Source organism: Maniola hyperantus, chromosome 7, assembly GCF_902806685.2.
Source record: "Maniola hyperantus chromosome 7, iAphHyp1.2, whole genome shotgun sequence".
Lineage (NCBI taxonomy): Eukaryota > Metazoa > Arthropoda > Insecta > Lepidoptera > Nymphalidae > Maniola > Maniola hyperantus.
Window position 1 is genome coordinate 14,445,904 of NC_048542.1, and position 25,647 is coordinate 14,471,550.

The 25,647-nt window shown below is 40.8% G+C and overlaps 1 protein-coding gene across 1 annotated transcript in view; it reads left to right on the forward strand.

Moving 5' to 3' along the window:
- Positions 1-25,647, forward strand: part of LOC117984081 (uncharacterized) — a 34,678-nt gene that overhangs the window by 6,331 nt on the left and 2,700 nt on the right. The window contains exons 3-20 of the mRNA XM_069500026.1: positions 453-572; positions 838-975; positions 1,440-1,636; positions 2,673-2,851; positions 3,360-3,579; positions 4,093-4,242; positions 5,223-5,300; positions 5,731-5,854; positions 6,916-7,027; positions 11,310-11,313; positions 18,203-18,522; positions 20,917-21,054; positions 21,546-21,638; positions 21,838-22,036; positions 22,545-22,631; positions 23,804-23,922; positions 24,137-24,331; positions 25,044-25,275. Coding sequence (XP_069356127.1) covers positions 453-572; positions 838-975; positions 1,440-1,636; positions 2,673-2,851; positions 3,360-3,579; positions 4,093-4,242; positions 5,223-5,300; positions 5,731-5,854; positions 6,916-7,027; positions 11,310-11,313; positions 18,203-18,522; positions 20,917-21,054; positions 21,546-21,638; positions 21,838-22,036; positions 22,545-22,631; positions 23,804-23,922; positions 24,137-24,331; positions 25,044-25,275 — 2,705 coding nt within the window. The remainder of the gene's footprint in view (positions 1-452; positions 573-837; positions 976-1,439; positions 1,637-2,672; positions 2,852-3,359; positions 3,580-4,092; positions 4,243-5,222; positions 5,301-5,730; positions 5,855-6,915; positions 7,028-11,309; positions 11,314-18,202; positions 18,523-20,916; positions 21,055-21,545; positions 21,639-21,837; positions 22,037-22,544; positions 22,632-23,803; positions 23,923-24,136; positions 24,332-25,043; positions 25,276-25,647) is intronic.

Here is a 25,647-nt window from a genome sequence, read left to right on the forward strand (position 1 = left end):
AGAAGCACGTGCGTACCAGTACCCTTATTATAAATGCGAAAGAGTGTTTGTTTGTTGGTTTATTGGTTTGTTGGTTTGTCCTTCAATGACGTCGCAACGGTGCAACGGATTGACGTGACTTTTTGCATGGGTATAGACAAAGACCTGGAGAGTGGCATAGGCTGCTTTTTATCCCGGAAAATCATCGGAGTTCTCACAGGATTTTAAAAAAACCTAAATCCACACGGACGAAATCGCTGAAGTTGCGTGGAACTTTGTCATCATTACACTAATAGCTAATGAGGCTGAGATCTGTAGAGCACACTCTGACTTAGCATAGACTTAAGATAGAGTTAAAACGAGACAGAGCTATATCTCTCACATAAATCTGTCTCGTTTTAACTCAATCTTAAGTCTGAGCAAAGTCAAAGAGCGCTTTATAGATCTTAGCCTAAGACTTGTATAACTTTCAGAGTGAAACAGTTAAAGGAGCGGAAACCATTAGAGAAATTGAGAAGAAACATCACATCCACATATCCCTTGATACATGAGAGAGTTCTGGTGCTGATGGCTAAATTTTTGGCACATAAAATGTAAGTAGATATGTTAAGCATCTTTAGGATGATGCCTCTGTCAAAAAGAAATTATTTCTTAGTAATCTAAATATACATAAAAAAAGGAAAGGATGACTGACTAATTGACTGATTGGGCGAATGGGACTGAAATTTAGCATATAGATAGGTAGCTATTATGACATAGACATCCGCTAAGAAATCCGTTTGAAATTTGTGTAGTCCAAGCGGACGATGTCGCGAACATAAGCTAGTTATAAATATGTCTGTACCTTATATTTTTCAGAAAATTCGGCACGGATATAGAAAAGCAATTGTACGATGGTATGTCGGTGAGTGAGTTAATAGACAGGATATTGAAGAAACGAGCCGCGTGCTTCGTGGGGGCTTATGATAAGTACAAACTGCTGACTGGCGAGGAAGGGTAAATATCAAAAGCTGCACACACATTGACTTGACTGTGTTGTGATAATATGTTGCATCAATATTCACAATTAACTAATACACCGTGTTTATATCTCTATCACTCTTTAGAGCTTTTCTATACACCTAGCTTGCTCTAACAAGGTATTATTATTTTAATGCCAAGTCTCGTTGATTCTTACGCGGTGTCCTGCGTGAGCGACGAATACGTACTACGCGACGCGACGCTGCGAACGCGACGAATGCGATCAACTCAACGGCATACCGTGCTTGCGGCCTATATGGCAGTCTGCGGCGAGACGCAGACTGCCATATACGCATTACGTCGCGTCGTCGTTTCGCGTCGCTTCGCGTCGTATTCGTCGCTCACATAGGACACCGCGATAGTCTGAGCACTCAATACTCAAATTAGTGTATGACATCAGAGTTGCTTATTTCTAAAGCTGATTCGTCAATTTTACTTAGCGCATCGGGCTGGGAGGATATTGGGACTTCAGAGGAAAAGGCGCCCTTAACTCTAGAGAACTGCTTGAGCTACGACGAGATGAAGCTGTCGGCTATGGTGTACGTCAGTGGCTACACGGAGTGCATCAACGACGGCGCAAGGGACAATGGCGGGGCTGTGAGGGAAGATGGCGTTGAAGACGAAGCTATTATCATTGGTATGTTACTCTCCAGAACTTTATCTATAATCACGCAAAAAAATGTCGATCAGTTGCTCTGTCGCGGTGTGATTGAAGGACGAACAAACACATGGTCGAGTTATCTGTCTGTTTCGCTCTCACTTAGCTACTTACGACCCGTAAGTCCGAGCGAAACATACAGATAACTCGACGACTCCGTTTAAAATGCGTCGACTATAGGATTAAAGTATACCGTGACGTTGTTTTGCAATGTGTATTTTTATACGACGCAAAATTTGACTTAATTTTTTTTTAAAAAGGTATATTAGCCTGCTAATCAGGACTCATATTCCCCTTTCCCCTCCAACTAAGCGTAAAGCTTCGGAGTAGGTACGATAATAGTGCGACGGGTGGGGTTTGAACCACCAACCTTTCGGAATACACATTTGAATTATTAAAAACATTTAAATGATGAGTGATGACATAACAATATTAATGAAATTAGATAATTTATGAAGATAATTTAGAAATAATTTTGCCCGCCATGCTTGGCAGGATATGTAACTGATTACCTAACTTTTAAGACCCCATGTAAATAATTTACATGTACCTACCATATCTGAGCAAAATAAATAAATGATTATGATTATGATTATGATTACAGTTCGCTCCTCAACCGTTGAGCTATTGAGGCTCTAACTGTTTGTAACTTTTGACGACCTCCCTGGCGCAGTGGTAAGCGCTGTGGTCTTATTAGTGGGAGGTCCCGGGTTCGATTCCTGCCAGGGATTTGGAATTTTATAATTTCTAAATTTCTGGTCTGGTCTGGTGGGAGGCCATCGGCCGTGGCTAGTTACCACCCTGCCGGCAAAGCTGTGCCGCCAAGCGAATTAGCGTTCCGGTACGATGCCGTGTAAAAACCAAAGGTTTAATAAAAACTGCCATACTCCTTCCAGGTTAGCCCGCTCCCACCTTAGACTGCATCGTCACTTACCATCAGGTGAGATTGCAGTCAAGGACTAACTTGTATCTGAATAAAAAAATAAAAAAATCATCTTGTTTTCCATTTTCCAAGGTGTGATCGGTCCTCGTTTCCACCGGCGCGGTAAGATGGACTACGAAGATATCCTTATAACTGAAGAGCAAAATACGTCTAGATACGATTTTATGAATGATATATGGGACATGTTCAGGTCAAAGGATGCGAGAACACGGACGCTCAGGTGGCGGGAAATGTGGGCGGAGTTCTATGCTGTAAGTTTTCCATTAACAATTTTATCAGTTTATATACTACTAGCTGATGCCCGCGACTTCGTCCGCGTGGATTTAGGTTTTTGAAAATCCTGTGGGAACTCTTCAATTTTCCGGGATAAAAAGTAGCCTATGTCCTTCCCCGGGATGCAGACTATCTCTGTACCAAGTTTCGTTAAAATCGGTTGAATGGTTGAGCAGTGAAAAGCTAGCAGACAGACAGACAGACAGACAGACAGACACACTTTCGCATTTATAATATTAGTATGGACTAGTAGTCCAGGAAATGAAGCTAAAAAATGATAAACCTCGCAAATTTTTCGTCCAGCACCGATTTGTACAAAAATTTGGCATTAGGCTTATATCACCCTCTAGTTCATTTTCTATACTTATTGTGCCGCTGTACCTACGCTTCTTTTTAGGGGTGAAAACTACCCCTTATTGTCAAAATTTATAAAATAACATTAAAAACCTCAATATAATATTAGTATGGATTAATTTGTGTTTACAGATCGAGAACAATACCTTTGAGGATATATCACAGAGTGACGAAAGAAAATTGTATGAAGAAAGATACATCAAACTACAGAGTCTTAAGTTTATGCATCCTATATTCGACAATGAGGTGTATTATAAGAGAATCAGTGTTATAGCGGAGTCCATGTTGTTGGAGGCGAACTGCAGAGCTGAGGACAGAGGGAAAACTGCTTTTCTTAATGTTGTGGGGTGCGGTAAGTATAATGCGTACAAAATAAGTCCTCACGCGCCATTTTAACTTTATATGTCAACTGTTATATCAAAAGTAAGATTTTAGTCCTTATTTTAAGTTGACAAAAAGTTAAAATGGCGCGTGAGAACTAATTTTGTACGGGCTTTTAGTACATTTTAGCACTGCCTAAAGAGATACTTCATAGAGTCGGTCGATGAGATGATTACTGAGCTGATTTTTACCCGACTGCGGGAAAACCCAAAAGAAGGGCTACGTGCTTGACCTCTATGTATGTATGTCCGTTCGTAACTACTCAACAGCTCAACTGATCTTATTAAATGATACGTCACTAGATTCAAAAATCAAAATGGTGGATTTTATGCACTTTAATGCGCGGGCTGAAGAAAATACAGTGTAACCCACAGTCAGTGTTTTTTAAAAACTTTTTAAATTAGTTACCTGCTAATGATTAGATTTGATAGAAGTCGTGGGCATCATCTTGCTATAGATAGGTACACCACTTGTATTTCTGCAGGTCTAGGCGTGTGGATGATATCCCCTCACCAGGCAGACGTCTACGTGCTAACGTTTGTGGACCGCATCCGCGCTTTGCTCGACGCGCGTGCGCTGACTCACGTGTCGGACGTTAACTTTGCGTACATCGACACCAGTCAGGATATGCAAGGTAAGCGTGGTATATACAAGGTAAAGGTATACAGCAGACATATCAACTCGGAAAGTCAACAGCGTTAACCGTATAAAAGCGGATCAGCAGCTCCGGTACGTCAACTCAAAGTCTGTTCAAAGTTTGATTTTACGCGAGCTTTGAATGACGTCACGATTCACGTTACTCACCTGTCACGTCATTATTACGGATACGGATACGGTTAGGCCGAAATTTTTTAAACGTGAATCGTGACATCACGTTCCGTTTCGACCAATGGTGATGCGTTTCGCAAATGTAAATTTCGCTCGCTTATTTTGCACTTTTTAATTCAAAATGTACTTAATAAAATAAAAAATATTTTTAAGGGATTATTTCACGCATCCGTAACCTAGAGGACGCTCATTCGCTTATTCATTAATTTAAAGGCTAACTCATGCCTCGGAGAGCATGTTAAGGCATCAGTCCCAGTACGTAGAGGAATTTTGATCTTATTGGCAAGTAAATTTGGATTTTAGCGTCACCAATTTGACATATTATATATTCCAGAAATTGCACAGAATTACTGTAACAAAAAGTCACAGTCAAAAGTTGATAGAATATAATAGCAGACCTGCAGGGCTATTGTCTAAAACCTGCATCAATCATTATTACAATCTCAATTGTTCTGATTGGCTGAATTTGTGCGATTCTTGTTGCAACAATGCATTGTGGCCAATAGTGAGCGAGCATTAACCAATCAGAGATGATTGCGATCGTGACATTGTAGCTGTCAAACAACCGCGGTAGGGCCACTGTTTGAGTGAGGCTTCAATAGCAGCGCTCGGGGCGAGCGCCCAGTAATGTCGAAAAAATCGTTTGAAGTAATTTAAAAAGCTTGCTTTTGGGTGCTTCTATAGAGGTTGTTACAAGTTCAAGAATTATCTCACATTAACTATATACCTACAAGTACAAGACTCGGTGATCGCTATTGATTTTTGTTTTTTTAAATGTTTTTTTAGATCTATTTTCAAACAAGGGAGATGACCATTCACCTAAAAAAAGGTGGTTCTTCATGGAGTGTAAAGAACATCCTAAAGGTGAGATTTTTTATTTTATATCCATTTATGACTGAACAACACTATTTAAGGGTTCCCTGTTTCACTACGAAACCCTAAAAAAGATCATTTCACATCATCATGTTCAACCCATCATCGGCTCACTACAGAGCACGGGTCTCCTCCAGAGTGAGAAGAGTTTTGGCCATAGTCTACCACGCTGGCCATGTGCGGATTGGTAGACTTCACACACCTTTGAGAACATTATGGAGAACTCTCAGGCATGTAGGTTTCCTCACGATGTTTTCTTTCACCGTTAAAGCAAGTGATATTTAATTAATAAAAACGCACATAGCTCCGAAAAGTTAGAGGTGCGTGCCCGAGATCGAACCCCCTACCTCCGATTAGAAGGCGGACGTCCTAACCACTAGGCTATCACAGCTTCTCCATAGCGGCATTATAATATCCGCAGGTGGTATAAACGTGCAAATGCAGAACAGAGAGCCCTCCTCCAAGCTCACAGGCGAGCACGAGGGGAAGCTGCTAGTCATGACTTATCCCTGGGACAGCAACGCGCATCCCGGGAACGAGTTCTGGTGAGCACATCAAATACTATACCACATCCAATCCATACTGATATTATAAATGCGAAAGTGTGTCTGTCTGTCTACCTGCCTGTGGCGGTTGCCACAGTTGCTACTAGATGGCGCTATTCAATCGATAACATTTCATGACGTAGTCCCGAACAAATGTACCGCCGACAGTACTCGCACTTACATTTTCTGCAATCTGGACTATATATAGAAGTTTCAAGACACAATCGTCGGCCCAGCTGGCGCTACTGAGCACAACCAACTGCTCGGTGGGAGATCTCCCTTTGGTTCAGTCGAGCCTGCACACCGCTTTCGTAGAGTCTGCTAGCTTTTCACGGCCCAACAGTAAACCGATTTCGATGAAATTTGGTACAGAGTTAGCATACATCCCGGAGAACATAGACTACTTTTTATCCTGAAAAATTAAAGAGTTCGGGCATCATCTTGTACAAAATAAATACGATATCCATCACTACCCAAGTACCTACCAATATTATTAAAAGTGTGTTTTGTTGGTTTATTGATTTGTCCTTCAATCACGTAACGGAGCAACGGATCAACGTGATTTTTTGCATGGGTATAGGTAGAAACCTTGAAAGTGACATAGGCTCCTTTTTATCCCGGAAAATAGAGTTCCCACGATATTTTTTAAAACTAAATCTAACAGAACGCTGGCAAAAACGAAGACAAGTAATAGTACCTACTGATGATTATTGATATGATACCACAAAATAAAAACGCGGAAAAATATAAAAAATCCTATATTATGTAAAAGGTCACGATATATTGCAAATAAAACATTTGACTGACGCTAGGTGCCAACGAACGTTGCGTAAGTGAAGCACTCGAAGTCAATTCCGCGTCGTAGGTGGGACATTGACCCGAGTTTTGCACGGTATACATTGCGGGTTTGAAAAATACTAAATCACTAAACCAAAAAATGAGGCAAATTGGTATTGGTTTGTGTTTAGGTAGTATAACAATAACACTAAGTTTTTGCTAGCGTTCTGGTTACACCTGTATAAAATACAGTATGATCATGATTAACCCTAATTATTTCTCAGGTTCGGCAGCTTGACGTCATCAGGCGACCCGGCAGCCGCGTGCTCCACACAAGTCGCAGAGCTGCACAACGCACACATCAACCCCGCTGTCAGTGGCTACAACGCGCGAGTTGTAGGGCGACACGGCCTTAAAACACTAGCCGACTACTGTCGCGCTCTAATTGCATAGGGAAAAGAGAGATAGATTGTTGTCATCCCTCAGGTTCGGCAGCTTGACGTCATCAGGCGACCCGGAAGCTGCGTGCTCCACACAAGTCACAGAGGTGCACCACATCAACGTCGCGGTCAGTGGCTACAACGCGCGAGTTGTAGGGCGACACGGCCTTAAAACGCTAGCCGACTACTGTCGCGCTCTAATTGCATGGGGAAAAGAGAGATAGATTTTTGTCATCCCTCAGGTTCGGCAGCTTGACGTCATCAGGCGACCCGGCAGCCGCGTGTTCCACACAAGTCGCAGAGCTGCACAACGCACACATCAACCCCGCCGTCAGTGGCTACAACGCGCGAGTTGTAGGGCGACACGGCCTTAAAACACTAGCCGACTACTGTCGCGCTCTAATTGCATAGGGAAAAGAGAGATAGATTGTTGTCATCCCTCAGGTTCGGCAGCTTGACGTCATCAGGCGACCCGGAAGCTGCGTGCTCCACACAAGTCACAGAGGTGCACCACATCAACGTCGCGGTCAGTGGCTACAACGCGCGAGTTGTAGGGCGACACGGCCTTAAAACACTAGCCGACTACTGTCGCGCTCTAATTGCATAGGGAAAAGAGAGATAGATTGTTGTCATCCCTCAGGTTCGGCAGCTTGACGTCATCAGGCGACCCGGAAGCTGCGTGCTCCACACAAGTCACAGAGGTGCACCACATCAACGTCGCGGTCAGTGGCTACAACGCGCGAGTTGTAGGGCGACACGGCCTTAAAACACTAGCCGACTACTGTCGCGCTCTAATTGCATAGGGAAAAGAGAGATAGATTGTTGTCATCCCTCAGGTTCGGCAGCTTGACGTCATCAGGCGACCCGGCAGCCGCGTGCTCCACACAAGTCGCAGAGCTGCACAACGCACACATCAACGCGCGAGTTGTAGGGCGACATGGCCTTAAAACACTAGCCGACTACTGTTGCGCTCTAATTGCATAGGGAAGAGAGAGATAGATTGTAGTCATCCCTCAGGTTCGGCAGCTTGACGTCATCAGGCAACCCGGAAGCTGCGTGCTCCACACAAGTCACAGAGCTGCACATCAACGTCGCGGTCAGTGGCTACAACGCGCGAGTTGTAGGGCGACACGGCCTTAAAACACTAGCCGACTACTGTCGCGCTCTAATTGCATAGGGAAAAGAGAGATAGATTTTTGTCATCCCTCAGGTTCGGCAGCTTGACGTCATCAGGCGACCCGGCAGCCGCGTGCTCCACACAAGTCGCAGAGCTGCACAACGCACACATCAACGCGCGAGTTGTAGGGCGACATGGCCTTAAAACACTAGCCGACTACTGTTGCGCTCTAATTGCATAGGGAAGAGAGAGATAGATTGTAGTCATCCCTCAGGTTCGGCAGCTTGACGTCATCAGGCGACCCGGAAGCTGCGTGCTCCACACAAGTCACAGAGGTGCACCACATCAACGTCGCGGTCAGTGGCTACAACGCGCGAGTTGTAGGGCGACACGGCCTTAAAACACTAGCCGACTACTGTCGCGCTCTAATTGCATAGGGAAAAGAGAGATAGATTGTAGTCATCCCTCAGGTTCGGCAGCTTGACGTCATCAGGCGACCCGGAAGCTGCGTGCTCCACACAAGTCACAGAGGTGCACCACATCAACGTCGCGGTCAGTGGCTACAACGCGCGAGTTGTAGGGCGACACGGCCTTAAAACGCTAGCCGACTACTGTCGCGCTCTAATTGCATAGGGAAAAGAGAGATAGATTGTTGTCATCCCTCAGGTTCGGCAGCTTGACGTCATCAGGCGACCCGGCAGCCGCGTGCTCCACACAAGTCGCAGAGCTGCACAACGCACACATCAACGCGCGAGTTGTAGGGCGACATGGCCTTAAAACACTAGCCGACTACTGTTGCGCTCTAATTGCATAGGGAAGAGAGAGATAGATTGTAGTCATCCCTCAGGTTCGGCAGCTTGACGTCATCAGGCAACCCGGAAGCTGCGTGCTCCACACAAGTCACAGAGCTGCACATCAACGTCGCGGTCAGTGGCTACAACGCGCGAGTTGTAGGGCGACACGGCCTTAAAACACTAGCCGACTACTGTCGCGCTCTAATTGCATAGGGAAAAGAGAGATAGATTTTTGTCATCCCTCAGGTTCGGCAGCTTGACGTCATCAGGCGACCCGGAAGCTGCGTGCTCCACACAAGTCACAGAGGTGCACCACATCAACGTCGCGGTCAGTGGCTACAACGCGCGAGTTGTAGGGCGACACGGCCTTAAAACACTAGCCGACTACTGTCGCGCTCTAATTGCATAGGGAAAAGAGAGATAGATTGTTGTCATCCCTCAGGTTCGGCAGCTTGACGTCATCAGGCGACCCGGCAGCCGCGTGCTCCACACAAGTCGCAGAGCTGCACAACGCACACATCAACGCGCGAGTTGTAGGGCGACACGGCCTTAAAACACTAGCCGACTACTGTCGCGCTCTAATTGCATAGGGAAAAGAGAGATAGATTGTTGTCATCCCTCAGGTTCGGCAGCTTGACGTCATCAGGCGACCCGGAAGCTGCGTGCTCCACACAAGTCACAGAGGTGCACCACATCAACGTCGCGGTCAGTGGCTACAACGCGCGAGTTGTAGGGCGACACGGCCTTAAAACGCTAGCCGACTACTGTCGCGCTCTAATTGCATAGGGAAAAGAGAGATAGATTGTTGTCATCCCTCAGGTTCGGCAGCTTGACGTCATCAGGCGACCCGGAAGCTGCGTGCTCCACACAAGTCACAGAGGTGCACCACATCAACGTCGCGGTCAGTGGCTACAACGCGCGAGTTGTAGGGCGACACGGCCTTAAAACACTAGCCGACTACTGTCGCGCTCTAATTGCATAGGGAAAAGAGAGATAGATTGTTGTCATCCCTCAGGTTCGGCAGCTTGACGTCATCAGGCGACCCGGCAGCCGCGTGCTCCACACAAGTCGCAGAGCTGCACAACGCACACATCAACGCGCGAGTTGTAGGGCGACATGGCCTTAAAACACTAGCCGACTACTGTTGCGCTCTAATTGCATAGGGAAGAGAGAGATAGATTGTAGTCATCCCTCAGGTTCGGCAGCTTGACGTCATCAGGCAACCCGGAAGCTGCGTGCTCCACACAAGTCACAGAGCTGCACATCAACGTCGCGGTCAGTGGCTACAACGCGCGAGTTGTAGGGTGACACGGCCTTAAAACACTAGCCGACTACTGTCGCGCTCTAATTGCATAGGGAAAAGAGAGATAGATTTTTGTCATCCCTCAGGTTCGGCAGCTTGACGTCATCAGGCGACCCGGCAGCCGCGTGCTCCACACAAGTCGCAGAGATGCACAACGCACACATCAACGCGCGAGTTGTAGGGCGACACGGCCTTAAAATACTAACCGACTACTGTTGCGCTCTAATTGCATAGGGAAGAGAGAGATAGATTGTAGTCATCCCTCAGGTTCGGCAGCTTGACGTCATCAGGCGACCCGGAAGCTGCGTGCTCCACACAAGTCACAGAGGTGCACCACATCAACGTCGCGGTCAGTGGCTACAACGCGCGAGTTGTAGGGCGACACGGCCTTAAAACACTAGCCGACTACTGTCGCGCTCTAATTGCATAGGGAAAAGAGAGATAGATTGTAGTCATCCCTCAGGTTCGGCAGCTTGACGTCATCAGGCGACCCGGAAGCTGCGTGCTCCACACAAGTCACAGAGCTGCACATCAACGTCGCGGTCAGTGGCTACAACGCGCGAGTTGTAGGGCGACACGGCCTTAAAACACTAGCCGACTACTGTCGCGCTCTAATTGCATAGGGAAGAGAGAGATAGGTTGTAGGCCGACACGGGTTCCATAACTCTGTCAGAGTACTGTCTCGTTTTTACAGTATAGGATAAGAGAGAGAGATGAGTTAGTGCCTTCAAGGGCATTCAGCGAATTCAGTTCAGCGAACCTGCCTGTGTTTGAAACACTATTAAAATACTGTCTCCCTCTAATTATATAGAATAAAAAAAGAGAGAGACTTGCTCACTTGGTCATGTGACGCGAGAAATAGCGGTGTCTCCCTCTGACGGCTCTCGCGTAGCTTATTTAAATATTCGCGTAGCGCGGTATTTGAACGCCTTTGCCAAGTGAGCCTTCTCTTCCTGGGATGAAATATTCTGTGCTTACGAGCAACGTGCTCTAGTTGTATTACGTAGGACGTCACGCCCTTAAGACAAGTATGCTGTCTCGTTCTAACTACGTAGCATAAAGAGGGATAGATATACAACATTGAATTTAAAATGTTTATTCACGTTAACTATCTTGGCTTGTGTATTTAGTGTGTAGGTATTACTTAAAATACAATGACGCGAATATTTTGTATTTTTTAATAAATAATAACTATACCTATTGATATTTTTCACATTATTTTATTTTACTTTACCCTATTCCTATATATTAAAAGAAATAATATCTTATCTCGTAAAAAGTATCGTACCTACCTGTCATCTTTTTTTTCGATAAGTAACATGTTTTGCCTGCGATCTCACCTAATTATGCAATCTTAAATACAATGGAAGCGGAAAACCTGGAAGGCCCACATAGAGGCAGTTTTTAGGGTTCCATACCCGAAGGGTGCCAATGGGACCCTACTAACTGAGTTTCCGCTGTCCGTCCGTTTGCTGCTATCGCCATCAAACTGGCAAATTCTCAATTTGCTTGCTTCAAAAAGAGTTAGGCAATCGCAAGTCTATTTGTATTAAGTAGACGTCAGTGCGTGCGTCAGCTAGTGGTCAGCTATAAGTCCCGCAAATTGCTAATGCGCGTGGCCGCCATTTTAGGACGTTACTAAACTGAAGTTTCGAGCCTTGGAGTTGGATGTATAATTCGAGCTGATAGTATATTTTTATTTCGGCTGACGTCATTACGATGTTAATGAGACATGGTTCCAGCGCATTAGCAATTTGCGGGACTTATAGTCGTAAATGAATTATGTACATAATTAGTATCACCTATTATGTAGGTGTAGGTATTTTAAAACTTGTTTTGAACAAGCTAGCTACCTACTCGTAGCGTCCTTGAAAACTAACTGCGTTGTGTATATTTGAAGCGGACAGATAACATTACATAATTCTCGTTCGTTCTACTTCCGTGCGAAATATTTAGCTAACCTATCATTAAAATAGCTCCCTTCTCCAGTTGCATGACATGCGGTTAAAGTTTCGTTACGGTTACCGTTAAACGTTGACAAAAGCGACGTCCCTGGTTGTTAATTTTGGATCAATATTATTCAATCAAGACTTCTGCAACCCACTCTACCCGCCTAGAACTAGGAATCAGCTTAGCTTTTCTTGGATTTAGGTTCTTAGGTTCCTGACTGGTGCTGATGTGATCTGGGATAAAAGTGCAGCGCGATTGCGGGAGAATGACAGCTACAATGTCACGATCGCAATCACGTCTGATTGGTTGACGCTCGCTCTCTATTGGCTACAATGCATTGTTGCAACAAGAATCGCACAAATTCAGCCAATCAGAACAATTCAGATTGTAATAATGATTGATGCCGGTTTCCCGGCAATGTCCAAACTCGGAACCATAAACAAATAATATCCACAAAAGTATCTATGGTATGTGCATACCCGTATGCAATTTTGAATTTTAAGTGTGCTTAGCGCCTAGTTCAATTTTACCAACCTTCAAAACTGTAGCGGGAATTTTACGTGAAAGTGGGAATTTCAAAATGTATGTGTACCTTTTAGGTGCTAAATTACTTTTACTACTTGCCTATTTTTACCCGACTGCACCAGAAGGATGGTGATGTTTCATGAATTTTATTTAACGATTATTTCACTAGACTTCCAAAATAAATTATTGTGTTTTTTACTATAAAGCACACATCGTAAAAACTAGAAAATATCTTTTCCGCACGTTTGAATTTTTGAAATCCTTTCTTAGTGGAGTCTAGTTCTAATAAGAAATTATGGTCACAGTGGTTTGATATGTCGGAGTCAGTTTTCCTTTTATAATATAGTTACTTAGTTGAAACATAGGTATTTTAGCTATAAAAATAATATGTTAAAGTAACAGTCACAAATAATTGAATGTGGCAAATTTTGAACGTCAGCCAAGTCGTCTGTAAAATATCTAGTCATGAACCTGGGCAAGTTTATGATGAAAAACGTAGGTACCTACCTACCTAATCAAGTACCTAAGTAAAAAAATATACTGAATGAACTGCGCTTAAAATCTTTAAAATATCCGAACTCTCAAACTACGTTGAAAAATAACAAACTTCTAGGTAGGTACTTAATAACAATCATAACAATTTCACAATCTTCTTCGCACATAGATTGTCACGTGCATTTTCTGCACACCGTTTCTGCAAAACAAACAACTATTGTGATAATAATTAATAATGATTACCTAGGTACCTACACATTTAATTACAATGAAAATAATAGACGTGTGCCATAACAATAATTCTTAAGATTAGTTGGGTAGTTATGTATCTACTTACGGTAGCAGTGCCTAATTTTACCAATTCTATTTTACAGGGATAAAAATATACTTATGCATTTTAATAATTTGTCTCTTCAAGCATGTTGGAAAAATATTTTAATATTTTAATTTGTTGTTTGAAAATAACAAGTCCTATTGACTAAGAATCATTTTTCATTCATTACTTACCTATTTGAAGCAGATGACTTTCTCATTATTTTGAAATCTTTATAAGCCAAGAAAAGCGCAATCAAAATCTGTTTAGTATTTTATTCTAAAAATGAACTGAGAATGATAAGTTGAATCGAGTTTGTTAAGTAGCATAATATACTGATAATTAGGTAGGTAAGTATCCTAATGGATAAAGTAAATTATCAAAACAAGCATAATAGTATCTAATCATCACTGCTGCGTCGTCATCAATATAACTGCGTCATGTGTACGTTTACATTGGGTTCCTATATTCAATCTATTTATAATCTGCCGATAAGTAACGTAGCAATGTTGTTATTTATCAAAAATTGTAAGGTATTTTTCATAAATAACTTTTATCGACAGATTACAGAATAGGTACATAGATATTGAATATAGGAACCCCAAGTTAAACGATCAACTTAACTTACAAAAATTCAAGACGTTGGATTACACACACTGTTGACTGAACATGCCTAATATAAAAGAAGACAAACAACCATACCAACAAACCATCCAATTAAACATCCATACCATCCATTTAAGATCTATCTGAGAAAGTTTGAGTTGGCTGTGGGTGTCAACTTGATCGCTTAGCTTTATCAAGAATGAATATTAAAGCTTCGCACATTAGCATTACACACACTCAACACCAACTCAGACTCAACTCACAGTAAAAGAAGGAAATGTACCCTTTATATCGTGTTTTTGTGGTGGAATTTTCAACTCAATTAAAAGAAGTGTGTGAAGGTCCATGGGTCATACACTTCTTTCAATTCAATGTAGAAAATTCCGCTGTAAGGACAAGGGCTGAAGCGTCGAGTCTGTGTAATGTGCGAAACCCTTAATGTTATTGCAATGAAATAGGTATTGATATCTGATAAAACAGCTGACGTGTATTTATAACTGCATTAATTATTCACTGATAAACAATCTGCGCAACACATGCTTCAGTTTTATTATGTAACTAGCTGACCCTGCGAACTTCGTTCCGCCTAACAGTCGATTCAAATTTTTTAATTTTTTTTAAAATCCCCACGATTTAGGACTTCAGTACTTTGCAGCATCAGGATTGAGGAGTTAGGATCCGAAGTTCAATGATGTAGCCTATGCTTGGTACCTAAAATAATTTTGCATCATCCGCAGTTCCTGAAACATTATAGTTTAGGAGTGCTGTACCCTACATCATCAGGGTTGAGGAGTTGAGACTTGAAGTCTGAGAATAAAATCGTTGCTTGTTACCTACAATATGAATTCACTATGAACACTTCCTGAATCTTGATAACTCAGGCGGGCAGTAACTCTGCAGCATCAGGATTAAGGAGTTGAATCCAGAATTTTTTATGTGACCACCACGAAAACTTTTTTTGTTGATTTAAAAAAAAAATTTGCAAATCGGTCCAGAAACCTCGAAAAAATCGATGTAGAAAAAAGAACCACCTCCTTTTTGACAGTCGGTTAAAAACCGATTACCTTGAAATATTTACGGAACAATTTTTAAAATATCCCCTTTCTAACAAAAAAAGAATGAATGAAATCGGACTACGCGTTAATGAATTACAACTCAGTATACATTTTAACTTTCATCCCCTCTCCTACGGGAACCATGCTGAATTTCGGGATAAAAAGTATCCTATATTCTTCCTCATAGTATGATCTCAAATCGTACCAAGTTTCATTGGAATCCATTCAGTAGTTTCAGCGTGATGCGCGGCCGTGATACAGACAGACAGACAGACAGACAGACAGACAGACAGATAGACAGACAGACAGACAAAAATGAAAAAAATTACAGTTTTGTGTTTAGTATCGATAATAGAGTGCCCTCGAAAAAAAATTTTCAAAATATCTTCAATGTACAGAATTTGACCTGTTACAGTTTTATTATAAGTATTTGTGTTCAGTATCGATAATAGAGTGCCCTCGAAAAAAAATTTTCAAAATATCTTCAATGTACAGAATTTGACCTGTTACAGTTTTATTATAAGTATTGATCGATTGATTCGGCTTATGCGCAATGACTAATCATTATTTTTAGCTAAAATTATTCAGTTCGTTGACAAAAATGACGGTTTTTAATCAATAGGTATCTACATTGTCATAGCCCTATTTATGGGAAAAAGCCTTATCTCATAGAGAGGGTTACAGACTATGGAGCTTACATCCAAATGCGAAAGTGTGTTTGTTTGTTGGTTTGTCCTTCAATCACGTCGCAACGGATTGACTTGATTTTGTGCACAGATTTAATCAAAGACCTGGAGAAGTGACATAGGCATATTATCCCGGAAAATCAAAGAGTTCACATGGGATTTTTGAAAACCTAAATCCACGTGTACGAAGTCGCGGGCATTAGCTATTATTCCATATTAATAGGTTAGCCACTTATCTACCTAAGTAAGCCGTAATAATATGTTCCAAATATCAATTTAAGCAAAATTACCAGCTCAACAGCATTGAATTTTGAACTCATAACCTCTTGGTGAAGATCCACGCGTTTTGAATTCCAGAATTCTGATTCTGACTATTATGTAGTACCAACTAGGTAACTACGTTAACGTTCTACGAGGCACCAATAGACTTGCGGGTACCTACTTATTAAGTTTTGAAAAAAAAAACAATTTTAAATACCTAGCGACTTTATTTATTATGTTAAGTATTGTTTATTCATTCATAAACCTTTTTTTGAGATCGGTTAAAAATGCATACAGTTAAAATAAATAAAATAATTCTCGATTGAGAAATTAACGCTCTCTTTTTATTAAGTTCGCATTAGACTTAAACGTAATTGAATACATAGACAAGACAGTAATAGACCAAGCAGCCAGTCATTAGAGTTCGTTTAAATATTTGGAACTGTTACCTACATTACAAACAAATATCGTACGATGTTTATTTACGTTTTGGAGCAATTTCATTGACTCAGACGAAAGGTGTGGCGAACGACGCTACTTTTCGCTCTCGTGATTCGCAGACTGTTTTCAAACACAAACATGTTTTTGTTCAAGTATAAAACTAGTTGTTAGACACGCGCCAATCCAGTCTACAATTTACTCTTGCTCAAACAACAAGTAAATTAACTCATTATTTTAAATAAGGAAGTGATTAAGCGCTAAATTTCAAACGAGGCATAACTAAAGTGAATGGTGCACGAAGTGAAGTGGTGCATTGAGTTTGTTTTGATTCGCTGCAGTTGGTAACACTGATCGCGCGATTTGACGTCATTGTGTTGGCATTGATCTATTTATATTGGTGAATTTTAATTTATTTGCCAGAGTTTTGCGCGAAACTATATTGTTTGGTGAAAATGCTAGCTGCATCCAGACTTGTCGGAGATAACAGTGAAGCTAAACCATTTGTGTGAACATTTTTCTTGAAGTTATTGTCGCGACAAGTTGCGTACGTGACTTGGTTAAGACGCTTTGTTATTTGATACATTAATTAATCGCTGAGATACTTAAATACAAGTAGTTTGGTGTGTTAAAAACTATTATAAATTAAGATAAGAACGTTTTAGTACAAGGCAAGTGGTGAAAATGTCGTCGTTAGGTGGACAGTGGCGTGTTATTAGGCACTACCTCTCTATGAGTAACTTGAATGCAGAAGTAGAGAAATTGGTGCAGAAATTCAAGCCTGCTTCTCCTGAACAATGGGAAAGTAAGTATAAACAGATCTTATATTTAAATAAACAATATTTGTATTTTATTTACATACTTTCTTCACACATACCTATTTTGTAGAAACAAGTGTTTTATCTATTACACCTTGTTTGTAGGTTAAATAAAATATTAATTAACTAAGTACTTTTTTGTGCATACAATAACATGATGGGCACAATGACTGGGGTATTCTATACCTAGTTTTGAAAAGAAAGTTTATTCTTTCAATTAAATGTACATTGAACTCTTGAACTGTGGTCAATGAACTTTTATTAGACATTCATTCCGTACTATTTTTAGAAACTTCAGATGATACAGTATCAGTGAATGTCCTTTGAATGTATCTACTTTACTTTTATTGTTTTTAAATGGCAATAATAATATTGCACACACTTCCTACTCAACTAACTCATAAATAATTGCCATCATCATGATGAGCATGGGTCTCCTCTCAGAGTGAAAAGGATTTTGGCCATAGTCTTCCACGCTGGCCATGTGCGGATTGGTAGACTTCACACACATTTGAGAACATTATGGAGAACTCTCATGCATGCAGGTTTCCACACGATATTTTCCTTCACTGTTAAAGCAAGTGATATTTATTTAAATCAAAACACACATAACTCCTCGAAAACTTAGAGGTGCATGCTCGGGATCAAACCCTGACCTCCAATTACAAGGAGGACATCCTAACTACTAGGCTATCACAGCTTAAATTTTTGCCATATAATATAATTAATAATTTTCAATATATTACTTATTGCATAATTTTCCTTTTTAGATTTAATAAAAAAATTTGAGAAAGCAGTCTCAGTGAAATTGACACAAACAGTTGATGTTAAAAAGGAGCCAAAAGCAGTTGACCATAAAGTGAACGCAACCACAGTTGAAGAGACTGAGAAGATTACAGACAGAGAAAGTGGTAAAGAGAAAAGTGATCAGGTTGAACAGAAAATATCTCAAGAAGGTCTCACTCTAGGGTCGGAGGCAAAGGAAATTACTTTAGAAGGCCTCTGGGAGGGTTTCAAATTAAAAAAGGATCTGCATTTTGGAAAAATCTCTGAATCTAGCTGGAAGACTAACAAGCCTATTGTCACAAAGGTTTGTACAATTTATATTTCTCAATCTGCTTTATTTTTAGAGTTCCGTACCTCAAAAGAAAAAAAGGAACCCTTATCCTTATAGGATCACTTTGTTGTCTGTCTAAGAAAACCTGTAGGGTACTTCCCGTTGAGCTAGAATCATGAAATTTGGCAAGTAGGTAGGTAGGTCTTATAGCACAAAGTAAAGGAAAAAAATCCGAAAACCGTCATTGAGACCGACAAAACGTCATGGGTATGAGTAACAGAGACAATGCTCTAAAAGATGAAATGCCATTCTAAAGGCCGATGTTCATCACTTTCGGCCGCGTACTGTAATAACAATATGAATTTGTTTGATAATGTCAATGAATAAAAGTAGGTTGTCACTTGTCATGGACTCACGCCAAACATGTGGCACACATCACTATCTGTGCGTGATTTCTTATCCGTAATCCGTACATAAATATGTGTCTTTGTTTTGAGAAGAGATAACTATGCTAATTTGGAAGCCTGGATAACTTAATGATAAAAATGGCAGATTATAATTTAAACCTGGTTAAAGAACTATAGTTCCTGATAAGTTGAGATGGCAATCAGGGTATGAGGCGGGGGGATGCCCCGCACACCCGCACGTCACCTGCCCTCCCCCGCACCGAGTTAACGCGGGGGCTGTGCGGATGTGCGAGGTTGTTCCCTCCCCGATTGCCATTTCGACCTGTCACATACTATAGTGCAAGTGGTATCAAATTTCGTTTTGCGAGAAAGGGATAGAAGACCCTCCCACTCCCAAATTAAAATGATTACCTTTGTAAATCTGTTGGATTTTAATATTTTTTTCAGCGTACGTGATTATTTTTATCTTAGTTTATAATAAAGTAATGATATTTATCAAATTCAAAAGTAGGCAAATACCCATTCGAATAAAATCTTTCTTTGAAATATTTTAAAATAATGTACACCTACCTACTTATAAAATGTAAACGGAATTTCCAAGCAATTAGGGAAATAATATTATGTTATCTACATTTATGTATAAATCATGAGATAATATTTTCGTATTTTAAAGCCAAACTAACATACATCTATTAGAAAAATAGTTTTGTGATAAGACAGGAGAAGGAAATAGGTACTTATGCAATTTAATAAGTAACAATATTATCATGATAATGTAATTTAGTCATGATAATGTAATTTATGCTTAACGTCTATTGTGATAGAGCATAAAATAATAAATAAATTGGATCAAATGATAAAGCAAATTATGACATTGAGAAAATCTTATTTTAATCAACAAGGCAAAATATTGACTGTATATTATGCATAATCTTCTTTCAAGATAAAGGTTGTTTTCATTATATTGGAGTAAGACCCTTATCCAAGAAATAAAATTATTTGTTATTAAAAGTGGCAAAATCTTTCTTGAAAATAATCTGATATCTTATTTTCTGATGTAAATTATGCACGTTGATTGAACAGATAATAGTACATTATGGTACAAGTGTGTAATGTTGGTGATTACCGCTGAGGCGCCATTGAGACCCGAGCTGTTAGGTGAGGGTCTTAAGATAGCCGAGGACGGTAATCATCAATACACACGTGTATCATATGACGATTTTTCAACACACTTGTGAAGAAAATAATACTAAAATAGACATTTTTCCTTGGAGTTTTCAGGTAGTAAACTTTCCATAACGTTAAGGGCTCCACATCTTATGTCGGGCGGTGAACACCATAAATCATTTTCTTCATAATTAGTACTTGTATACATTTTAATTAATTAATATCTGTAATTTCAACAGTGAAAACGAGTTATGATTTAAATTGAAATACTACAAAGCAACTCAACATTACACAAGAATTAAAATCTTCTACAACTTACCACGCTGCATGGTCCATGACCTTTGCCTTTCCTGAAAAGCATAAATTGAAAAACTACGAAGCAACTCAATAAAATAAAATAAAAACTCTATAAGTCACTTGTGAATAATAGTAATGAAAAAGTCACAGTTTGATTATAGGTGTCATTATGTGCCTAATTGCTGTGAAATTAGAGCCACTTTATGAGCAAGTGTGTTGAAAAATATGGCAGGTACATTCTTAGATAAACCCAAGGTTCCAAGTTCCAACCCCCTTGTGTTACTGTACACCTAATTTATTTGAAACTAGCGACCCGCCCCGGCTTCGCACGGGTAGCTTATTACAATTTTCGTAAAGATCTAATTAAAAATATATAGCCTATGTCACTCAGGAATAATGTAGCTTACTACTGGTGAAAGAATTTTTAAAATCGGTTCAGTAGTTCCAAAGATTACCCCCTACAAACAAACTTAACGACATTACCTCTTTATAGTATAGAAGAAAGAAGAAGATAAACTATTTTTTTTATAATTATGTATTTAATTTTCTCTTACAGTCGTCCATACATTCTAGAACGGCCTACGTGATATCTGCCATAGTGACAGCGGAGACACCAGAATGTCTGCTGCGGAGGACGGAACACTTCATAGAGCATCTACAACAGTATCCCGAGTCCAGGGACTATGCTATCAAGGTATGATATACTCCACGAAAGTTGAAAAAGTAGGCATAAGTCGCCAGCAACAAACAGATTCCTAAAAGGCCGGCAACGCATCGGCGTTTCCTCTGGTGCTGCAAATGTTCATGGGCGGTGATAATCATTGAACATCAGGTGACCCGCCTGCTCGTTTGCTCGCTATCTCTATTAAAAATAATATATATAACTAGCTGATGCCCGCGACTTCGTTCGCGTGGATTTACATTTAATTTCTGTTTACTTTTATCCCGGAACTCTTTAATTTTCCGGGATAAAAAGAAGCCTTTGTCACTCTACAGGTCTTTATCTATACCCATGCAAAAAATCAGCCGTCGCCGCCAAAACGTCAGCCGAAATAAAAATATATCATCAGCTCGAAATTTCAGTCTAGTGCTGACGTCACTAAAATGGGGGCCACGCGCATTAGCAATTTGCGGGACTTTTACCAAGAACAATTTTTTTATTGAATGTATGGTTATATTTTTTAGGAAGGTGCAGTCAGGGCTCTGTTGCGAGTGCAGCACAAAATGAAACACGACACAGATGGCATAACCAAACAAGTCAGCGGTATTGTTAACGAGGTAGGTTCATGACCTATTTCATGCAAAAAAAAATGTTTGAAAAAAAAGTTCTTTAAAGCATAATCTTACAAATTTTTTAATTTGTTTTTTTCATTAGAATTATTGATTTAAATCCAGATGTGATGTATTCATAAGTGTAATTAAAGCAAAATTTCAAATCAATACTACCAGTTTTAAAAATTAGTATATTTTTTTTCAGGCTCTAGCGTTAATGGGCTACACTGGTCCAACAAAAGGTCGAGGCCCCAACATCCTTTCCATAGATGGTGGAGGTATCAGAGGGATCATCGCCATAGAGATATTGAGGCATCTAGAGAGGCTCACCGGCCGCAGCGTGCAGGATATGTTCGATTACATCATCGGAGTTAGCACGGGCGCCATTATTGCCGCGGTCATTGGTAAGTTGAGTAAGGAATCATCGCCATAGAGATATCGAGGCATCTAGAGTGGCTCACCGGCCGCAGCGGGCAAGATATGTTCGATTACATCATCGGAGTTAGCACGGGCGCCATTATTGCCCAATAACTTGAAAAATAAAAATTGTATTTAATTTTTAAACAAATTAATTTTTTTTTAAATACTTGAGTCAACATAACCTTACTTCACGTTGTTTGTCAAAATCTCACGACAAAATACATTTCGCCAAGCAAAAAAACTGGCTACAGTGATAAGGATAAAAAATAATCATTCGTCACGTTCTAATAAAAGCTTAAAATCCATAAAGCTATCTCGCTTTAACAGTTTAATTATGTAGATTGATTTAATTAGTTTTAAGGTTCATTGTAGAGTAGTGATCAAAATAAAAAAGTTTTCTTTCTTTCTTTCTTTCTTAAGAGTCACAATAGGGCATTTTCTACAGGTATTTGTTCTGAGAGAAAACTGTTAAATATTATATTGTTGTTACAGCGAGCGGAGCGGGTAACCTGGACACGGCTAATCATATGTATCACACACTGTCCAAACAAATGTTTGGCAACACCTCGCTCATTGGTGGTGAGTTTTTTTCGTACAACTTCGATTAAACTTCAGTTTAGGTTGCATCGAAAAACTAGATAATATTATGCATAGATAAAAATTTAAAAATTCGAAGTATCCGCCATATTGAATTCATAATGACGTCATAATATACCTGTCTAATACCAAAAAAGTTAAAAGTTCCAAATTAGTGTGCCAAGTTTATTTTACAATAGTTGTACTAGGTGGATAGTAATTAAAATGATCGTGAAATAAGATTTGAATAGAATAGAATAGAATAGAATAATGTTTATTCGAGGTATATAGGTGGTACATGGTGTAGGCAATATCGTCCTGTACAGCAGTGCAACACCTCGAACGGGTAGGCCACTCAGCTTGTGTTGAGACGTCGGGCCCCTCAGACACAAACCTCTAGAGCAAATATCTGAGGTACCAGATGCCCCAACGCTGATTTTCAGTGACCGCCTTTTAAATATTACCTAAACGTCAGTGGCATAGAATATATAAAGTTGGCGAGTAAAGTGATATAGGACATAAAAGAAGAAATAAGAAATAATACATTGAAAATTTGGGGTCTGTAACTTTTTTGTACTATTCAAACTGATGTTTTCTCAAATAACTGAGGAGGGAGAGGTGTGATGACGTGACGCGAGAGCTCAGTGATTCGTCAACTTGTGACAACCGCCACCCCTCCCGCACCGCAGGAGCCTCCTCAGATGCATTATACCTATAGGAATAACTAATTCTAATCGGACTGGAAACAAACATGGAACAAAAGAGAACAAACATGTAACCTTACTTTCGAATTTGTAACTTAATATCTTTGTAACACAATATTTCGTTAACTTATATTATACTTCTATGACAGGTTAACACATAACCACATTCTCAAGTTTAAATGATAGTGTAATTTAATACTGAATCGGGTCTTTTAGACACCCTATATCCGTACGAATCTATACTAATTTATAAATGCGAAAGTGCGTTTGTTTGTTTGTTTGTCCTTCCTTCACGCCCTAACTAAGCAGCCAATCGACTTGATTTTAGGCATAGAGATAGTTGAAAGAACGGAGAGTAACATAGGCTACTTTTTATGCCGGAAAATCAAAGTTCCTACGGGATTAAAAACCTAAACCCACGCGGCCGAAGTCGAGAGCATCATCTAGTTACTGTATAATATATTGTTGCAGGTACATCTCGGCTGGTATGGACGCACTCGTACTACGACACGGACGCGTGGGAAAAGTTGCTGCAAGAAAACTTGCAGGACTGCACCCTCACCGAGTGCAACAGGCACAATACACCTAAGGTGGGTCAACTCTTATAAATGTTCATGCATACCCATATTATAGATGCGAAAGCGTGTTGGTTTGTCTTTCAATCACGTCGCAACCATTGCTCCAATCAATGGTTCGACGTGATATTTTGCATGGGTATATTTAAAGGCCTGGAGAGTGACATAGGTTAATTTTTATCCCGTAAAATCAATGAGTATATAAAGTTAGGACCGTGTATTTTTTCAGATGGCGCTAGTGTCGTGCGTGGTGAACTCCGGCTCGCGTCTCGCGCCGTTCCTGTTCCGCACGTACGAGTGCGGGTTCCGCGTGCGCTCCGTGTTCGCGGGCAGCTCGCGCGCCAAGCTGTGGCACGCCGTGCGCGCGTCCGCCGCCGCGCCCACCTACTTCACCGAGTTCCGGCTGCAGGGACTGTTGCATCAGGTAACACGCGCTTCAAGATGGCGCTAGTGTCTTCATTCAAAGATGGCGCTAGTGTTTTTACTCAAAGATGGCGCTAATGTGTTGAAGATAGCGCTAGTGTCTTCACTCATAGATGCCACTAGTGTTTTTACTCAAAAATGGCGCTAGTGTTTTAACTCAAAGATGGCGCTAATGTGTTGAAGATAGCGCTAGTGTCTTCACTCATAGATGCCACTAGTGTTTTTACTCAAAAATGGCGCTAGTGTTTTAACTCAAAGATGGCGCTAATGTGTTGAAGATAGCGCTAGTGTCTTCACTCATAGATGCCACTAGTGTTTTTACTCAAAGATGGCGCTACTATTTTTACTCAAAGATGGCGCTAGTGTGTTGAAGATGGCGCTAGTGTCTTAAAGATAGCGCTAGTGTCTTCACTCAAAGATGACGCTAGGGTTTTATTTGAAAACGGCGCTAGTGTCTTCACTTGTAGATAATGTTAGTCTCGTAAATTCTAGATCGCGTCAAGACGTTTAGAATAGAAATAGAATTCGCGTCAGAATAGAAATTGCACAAGCGCCATTTCTATACCGCACATACGATTATGGATTTCGAGTATGGTCCATGTTCTTTTAATGGGTACGGTGGAATTCCGCAGGATTCCGAAACCTTTATTTTAAACTGTAATGTACTCCTTACACCTACTTTTGATAATAATGACGCAACATTTGTCATACAGGACGGCGGCATAATGGTCAACAACCCGACTGGAGTAGGACTCCACGAAGCCAAACTACTGTTCGGAGCGGACACCATCAAAAACGGCACAGTGATATCCGTGGGCACCGGCCGCGCGCTCAACAAACACCTGGACTACCAGCTGATGAGCAAGGGCCTGGCCAAGGAGTCCCCCGGTACCAGCTGGAAGGACAAGTTCAATAAAATCCTGGACTCGGCAACTGATACTGAAGGTATGTACAGTTCTCGGCAGTTAAATAGTCGCGTCTGCCCCACGATGCGAGTGTGAGCTCGCCCAGGTATTATTCCAAGCGCCCGTGTACTGTGTACGGATGTAGCAGTCACACTAATGCAGATGGCGAACGCGGGGTTGTTCAGTTCAAGAACAACTATTTAATTGGCGCGGACTATAATTGATATACGTCCACTGATGGACGTAGGGGACCTTGTAGGGACTTCCATACCCCGCGACAATTTTTTATAAGTAGCTAAACCATAGAATCTTTGAAAATCTCTTCGTATTTACTTTGGAGGCAACCACGTAGTCATGCTTATAGACAGTACGCTGTAGAAAATAATGTACATCGGCCTTTTGAATGACATTT